This window comes from Antrostomus carolinensis, unplaced genomic scaffold, assembly GCF_000700745.2.
Source record: "Antrostomus carolinensis isolate BGI_N321 unplaced genomic scaffold, ASM70074v2 scaffold15448, whole genome shotgun sequence".
NCBI lineage: Eukaryota > Metazoa > Chordata > Aves > Caprimulgiformes > Caprimulgidae > Antrostomus > Antrostomus carolinensis.
In genome coordinates, this window is record NW_010332404.1 from 34,017 (window position 1) to 41,495 (window position 7,479).

At 36.5% G+C, this 7,479-nt stretch overlaps 1 protein-coding gene across 1 annotated transcript in view; it reads left to right on the forward strand.

The window, feature by feature from the left end:
* The window catches only part of PDE11A (phosphodiesterase 11A), a 75,532-nt gene that overhangs the window by 14,728 nt on the left and 53,325 nt on the right, over positions 1–7,479 (forward strand). The window contains exons 7-8 of the mRNA XM_010173514.1: positions 298–390; positions 3,727–3,777. Coding sequence (XP_010171816.1) covers positions 298–390; positions 3,727–3,777 — 144 coding nt within the window. The remainder of the gene's footprint in view (positions 1–297; positions 391–3,726; positions 3,778–7,479) is intronic.

The following is a 7,479-nucleotide window of genomic DNA, read 5'->3' on the forward strand; positions in this document are numbered from 1 at the left end:
CTTAGGCTGCTCTAGGGAGGTGGTGAAGAATGTTGTCTGTATTTGTAGTTTGACATTAATTCTTGGTAGTCCTCACTTAATAAGGTCACATCCTAATTAGAATAAGTTTCTTGCATCTGATCTTTCTCATCTTGTTTAGGCCAGTGACTTACCTCTATTCTCAAGATAACCTGTTTAAGCATGATTATTCCTAATACTTCCATGCGATTCCTTTTCATGATTAAGCCAGCATTCATCTTTGGGTTTGCATTATAATTGAATTACAATTGACTGTCTTTTTTCTGTTTTTAATTTTAGGCTTTTGTTATTTTTTGTGGACTGGGCATCAACAACACAATTATGTATGACCAAGTGAAGAAATCCTGGGCAAAACAGTCTGTGGCTCTTGATGTATGTATACATCTTAATGAAGCCTTTTCTTGCTCATAAGTGTCACATGCAAAGGAACCTACTGCTTCTGAATTTATTGTAGTTAGCATCATTTTCTATATCTACCTCTCTACACCCTAGAGTGTTGTCTTATTAAAGTAATGCTGAAGGGAAACTTTCTCAGGGTATGCTTAGCTGGGGAGCTCATGCACAGCTTAAGTAATTTTGAACCTGCATATCTCACTTGATGTCTGTTTTTTACACTATAAGGGGGGACAGTGATGATGGAGAATCTAGTTTCATACAGGTGTAAGTGTAGTAATTAATGTAGATGTTAGATGTATTTTCTTGTCCATCAGTAAATAAAAATTCCTCAGAATTTCATATGTTTAGATAGCTTCCCGTTTTTCTAGTGTTGAGAGGTGTAAGTAAAACATACTGTGAGCAGGACAAAACTTGAAAAAAGTTATCATAGAGTTTTTTAGTATCAAAAGCAACATCAGCTGCATCCCTTTCAGATACATGTCTTGCTAGAATGAAGTCAAAGCAGGGTCACTGGCAGCTCAGTAAGAGCTCTGTTGTGGATCAAGGCCAATTCGTAATGCAAGGTCCTGGAATTCCAATGCATCATGTCTTTCTATAAAATACATATAGCGTACCTAAATAGATGGAAGGCTTTCTTTTTCTTACCCATTGCCTTTGTAGGAAGTTCTTTTCTGGTTTCTGCTGTCCCCGCCCATTCATGAAGAATTAAATCTACCAGCTCCTTTAAAACAAACTCTAAAATGCAGAACACTAAAAAAAAAATCATGATTATTTAAACTTCTAGGAGTAAAGCATTCTGTTCTCTATTATATTCTGGAGATTTTAAACATAATGGTACTAATAAACTTCCTGAGAACAAAACTTGAAGTTTTGAGGATACCTTTACAAATTTACATTATTTATACTAAAACAATAAAGAATGGTTTGAGTAAAATTTAAGGTCTTTTAAAAAGCATTATACAAGACTGATTAATCTTAAAACATTCCTCTGATTGAAAGGGTAATGTTGCTAAGATTTCAGTATTGTTTTAAATTTCCTGTGTGATAAGAGAAGAAAATGATCTGGCTATCGCTGATGTGTGCACTCTTTAACTGTGTAACTCCTGTGAGTTTATACGCTACCTGCCATTACAGTAAGAACCACAAAAATAGCATTGGCCTGATTGAGATATGAATTTCTGTGTATTAAAACAAAATTCAAACCAAATTGGATTGCAATGAAGATAGCTTTTTTTCCTTTGCTTTAGGCTTGGAGATATTTATGTATTGGAGATCTCTCCTGTAAAGCACATAGGCATGTTAAGGCTTTTTGAAGTCAATGGGACTGTTTGTATTTGAAAACACTCTAAGCATAAGGAGGTTTTTTATTATTCCTGTATATGTATTTATTTAGGAGGAAAAGTTAAAAACTTTCCTTTTCAGGTATCCTGCAGGCTTCCTTATTCTTTACGTATCATAGTCATGAATTACTATAAGCCCTAATGCCCTAGATTTTTGTGCAATATGACACTTCAGAATGAATACTCCTCCTGGCAAGAAAAACAAGCAGTAACGGATATCACACTCAGATACACAGGGATGAAAGTTAACATAGAAGTTTGTTAATTACTACTGAAATAAAGGAAATTAAATTTATTGGTTTAAAATACAGCTGCTTTCTTTGATCTAAAAAAGACTAATAGCCATATATCTTGAATGTAGATTATAGGTTTCATAAATGGCCCTTATGCTTCAGTGAAGTGTAATTCTTTCTATAAAAGAGTAACAACTCCTGATAATATTTATGTAAAGTGATTGCAGATACAGCAGAAAAGTACTGAACAAAAGAATGGTGTATGCTGAAGGACTGAGAGTCCATTTTTCAGGAATAGAATACTTCATTAGTATTATGTATTTAGAATGACATTGAGTGGCATTTGAAAATGACATTGATATCAGATGTAAAATAAAACAATTTTATATACTTTAAGATTCTTGTCCAGATATACAGATACTGTTTTTCATATATAATTCTCATAAGATTGACTAATAAACAGAAGACTAAAATGTAAATAAATGATGGGGAAAGGTTAACAACAGGATGCTCTATGATTCAAAACCAGGCTAAAAACTGTTTCATATATTAAGAATGCAAAATTTGCAAATAATTAAAAGATTAGAATAATCAATATAAAAGATGACTGTAAAAATCTAGAGGGATATAATGAATGCAGATAAAGTAGAAGCTTGACAAGAATTTTGGTATTAAGTGTAATCTGTCATAGCAGAAGACATAATTTTGCTTATAGATTTCTGAGAGAAGCTATGATATGTTTGGGCAGAAAAATAGATATTATTTGAGGAAGGACATGATGTATAGTTCTAGAAAGTAAAACACGGGACAGAACAAGTACATTGGTGCTTGTTATTTATTCTTTTATAGTGCAGGAATGATTTTGTGTTACTGTAAAAGATGATGCCTCTAAAATTGATATTAAATACATCTTGGGACTTACTGCCATAAGATATTGCAAGTCAAGGGCATTTGAGATAATTGAGGTATTTGTATGAGTAATGGAGATATTCACAGATGAAACAATTTCAAATTGAGCTGTAGCACATAAGCAGATGGGGTGCTGCTGTGTGGTGAGGAGGACCTGTCCCTCCTAGAAGTGTTCTGGCTCTATAAGCATCTTCATGGGCCAGCACCTTGTCTGATGCACAGTCACTTTGTGGGTCCAGTACACAGGATGGCTCTTGCACCTTCTGGAGTACTTGTTCAATGTTAGTGTTGTCTCATAAGGATATAATGTATTCTATGTAAATGTAGGCATACTTGAAGATGATAAGAGGAGGTGTACAGTATTTTGTGCATTATATTTGATGCTTTCATCTCCAGAAGAGTATTGAAGAGAATGTCGGGCATAGCACAGAGGTGCTAATTTCCATGCAGTGATATGCCACTAGCAAAGGTATTAAAGCTTTACAGTATAGCAAAAGGTATTATTTAAAGTCTATAAATCTACCGTTATTTTTACATTAAATTTTTTCTTTTAATTGTAGAACTCCAGAAGAACAATGTAGGAGTGCTTATAATATTAAATTACTTACTGTCCATGATTCCCTATAAAATTCCCTGCAACGTAAATGCCAAATGTATACCTGATAACCTGCAATTAGTTATTATATGCTGACATTCAGAACTGAATTACCATGCATAAATATTAACTAAATTTGTTTTAAACATCATTGATTAGACTGCAGTACAAAGCCCTATTATTTCTACTTGTCAAGTCTCCAAAAATGATTTTTTTATCTTTTGTTCTGGGGCAGGTGTTATCTTATCATGCAACAAGTTCGAAGGCAGAAGTTGATAAATTTAAGGTAAGGCTTTAAGTTTTTAGTTATTTCTGAAAATATAACAGTAAATTAAAATAGATGCAGATTATCTGAGAGAAGTTTTACATCAAAAGCAGTAAATCATAACTGATTTATGAAGGATGTATTACATGTGAGGCTGCTAGGCAGGCAAGTTGGAAAGAAATCTTTCAAAGGATAAAGAGCTGTAGTAATGGGTGCACAGCAGCAAAATACCATTGTCCCAGCACCAGCTGCTGGAACTGCACATTAGTTTGAGTTTGGCCTCCTCAGCAAGAAACTCCATAGGGAAGTCATATCCCAGTGTGAGGTGAGGAAAGAGACTAGAGAAAACGAGAGGAACTTGGATGCTTCACATGCTTACAGTGTGGAAGCTGTTGTGTATTTGCTAAAAAAGTAGAGCATTCACTACCAAGATTGTGCATAGACTCAGAAGGCTGGATGCGAAGGTGAGAAATCCTCTTCTAACTTCTGTAAATGCCCTGGTCAGAACTGTGAATTGATATGTGCTGAACACAGGATTGCTAGGGACCAATAATAATGTGTTCTCGCTGAATCCTGCCTTGCCAAGGGGTAGAGAGTAGGAATTATGGTGACCTTGCTCTTTCATCACTGCCAGCACTCCAGAGCTGCTTCTGTGATAGGCTTTGTTTGTCCTCCTCTACTTGAGGAAACACTAGGGACCCTTGATGGTACTTTTCTTGGCTATGAGGAGTGAGTGCTGTAGATGGCTCCTCAAAGCTGTTTGTGAAGTTCTTGTGGTGGGTATCAGTCTTGATCTCCTGTATGCAAAGTGCATTGGAGACTGTGGTGAGGTCTGGGAAGGAGATCTGGACTGTTGTGACCCTGCACTGCTGACATTCCTTGCTGTGGCTTCCTGGCACCTGTCTGGCTGAAAAATAGCTGTTTGGTTATTTTGACACTTGGCTGGCTGGCTGCAACCTGATCTCTGCACCATGAGGATGATTGTGGTAGAAGGGGGAAGCTGTGGGTGATGTAGCAGAGCTGATGAGTTACCTGGGCTGAGAAAGGGTAGCTATTGCTTGGTAGTTAATTAGTTTGTAGATTATTGCCCAAATGATGGCTGTGTCTTAGAAATCTCTATTGATACCTGGTGATAAGGGTGTAATATTCTTCCTCCATTGTAGTTATTGGTACACTTACCTGCCTTTTTGTAAACTGAAGATTAGATTACAGAATTACTGCTAGAATCAAACATGCTCAAAGATTGTTCCAACGCTGCAGCCAGCAGAAAATACTTCTGTGTGCTTAGTAAGTTGTATTTTATGTCTGGCAAAAAAGAACACAGAACACAATGAGAAAGAGAAGAAAGAAAGGGTTAACGGACCATAATTTTTTTTGTATTTTAGTTTACATTAGAATAATCACCTGTAATATAGCTTCTATGACTGTCAGGATTCAACCAATATCTTTCTACATAACAGAGGGCCATACTTCTTAGTTGCTGTCAGCCACTGAAAAACAATTCTCGATCATGATCTGTGTAGTTGAAATAAAAGCCTGCTGTGTTACTCTTTGGACTTGGAAACTAGTGTGACGCGGAGATAGTCTACATGTTTTCCCAGGTGTCTTCATTAATAGATTTGCCAGTCTCCAAGTAAGGAATGCCTTGTTGCTCCCCATTTACACTGAAAGCATGTAACTGTCTGTTTAATGGTTAATTATAAGGTAAAGGGAAATGAAAAGCATTTATTCATTAATAACCCTGGTAGATACATTTTTATAAAGAACATTGATGAGAAAATGAGGAATATAACCAAGCTGTGCTTAAACTAAGCTGAGATATTTTTTCAGAAAAGTTTTCCCTTTCCTATATCCAGTTGTCTTGCTTTCAGTTCCTGACAAAATGAGTGCCATGTATTCTTTGTTAATGCTTTACACCACTGGTTGTAAACAAAAAGCAACAAACACCCAGAGAGGACCAGTGTGGCTTGTGGGCCTTTCACAGAGAGCTCATGCCCAGAGAGTGCTGTCCATCTGTGGGATGAAGTGGCTCCCGTGGCCTCCCTTGCAGAGCTCTGGCAGCCAGTCTCCCTGCTGAGGTCTCATGGGGCATCCTACTCTGAAATCACTGGCTTTTTTCCTCTGATCATTATATTCTTATATTTTGTATAAGCCCTTTGTTATATTAAGGTCATCTTCTAGACTTGACTGGGTAATAAACAATTCCTCCCTCTGGGGATGTTCAGGGCTAAAACTGTCCCCTCTGCCTTTGGTGATTTATTGGCAGATGTCAGAGGAAGTGTCTGTTACAATTTACCCAATGTTCTGGTTCAGTCAGAACAGTAACAAACATATGTGATAGAAAGACCTAGATGAGAATAATGCCAGTAGTTCACTACTGGCTCTTGACTGACATGGGACCTAACAGTAATTAATGACTTCGGAGTGACAATACATTTGAATTGACAACTTTTCAACATGTTACCCCAAATATACTGTAACTGCACCCCAGCAGCTTGGAAATAATTCTTCCTTCTTGTTCAAGTTGTTTATTTCCATCTTTGTAATCTTATTTCTTTATAGTCTTAATAAAATGCTTTTCCATTAATTTTTATTTTATTAAAAGCTCAAGAATATTCCGATGCAAAGTGAATAATTGCAAGTACACTTGAAGTTTATTTTTTCTTAATCTTTTACCAGTGAATTAATTTTATTGCATTACAAAAAGCCTAGCAAGTCTAAAGTTGATTTTTTTTACTTGAAATTTTGTCAATAATTTCCTACTGTTATTTGATAAATTCCCAAATATACAAATTCATAAACATACCTGGCATCTGTTTAAGAATTAAATGTAACCATTTGTGAGCAGATTCTGTAAAGTAAATAGCATTTATTTCTGTTGCTAGTAATCCTGTCTAAGAGTTAATGTAACAACAAAAAAACTCACCACAATAAGAAACCCTTAAGAAATGAAATAGTTTTCTCTAGATGCTAGGATGGGAAAAAGCACAGAGCACCATTGGTTGTAGAGCAGGAAAATACAGAGGGAAGTTCACAGTGCAGAACAATGAAACGTGAGCATATGATAATGGATCATATTATGATACAATATTATGCAATTGGCCTATTCCGTGTCTGATTTCTACAGTTTTCTGAAAACAAAGCAGCAACATATTCACACTGAACAGGGTTTTTTGCACATTGTTGAAGGTATTACACTTCTTGGTGTTACTAAAATATAGCTTTCACTAATAAAAATCTGAAAGCCAAGTTTAAAAAAGCTTATATGATTAAAAATTGTTCTATTAATGTTTGGATGGGGTTTTTCTCAGAAGAAAATCCAATTATGTGAATCATTACTGTAAAAATTCGTGTCACCAGTGCTTTTCATTATTTGCATTAAAGCTTTTGGGATTCATTAGCACTTATGCTAACAGGCCTACATTTCTCAGGAGGCAACTACAAGCAGGACTGATGTGAGGCTCGGAGGCAGCGTAGGCAGGTGCAGCTCTGCTGACCTGGATGGAGCCACCCACTCAGTCTGCTGCCTGCACCCAAGGGAAGTGGGAAAGGAAAATTCATGCCCTTAACTCAATGAGCTTGTTTTAGAGATCAGAGAGGGGGCTTAGCCCTCCAGGTAGGCACAAGTGAAACTGCAGAGATCTGGATTGGGAGCCTGAGCAAATCCCTTAGTCTCCGTAGGTGACAGTCAGGCCCCAGGCAAGGTAATGGGAGGTTTGCCAT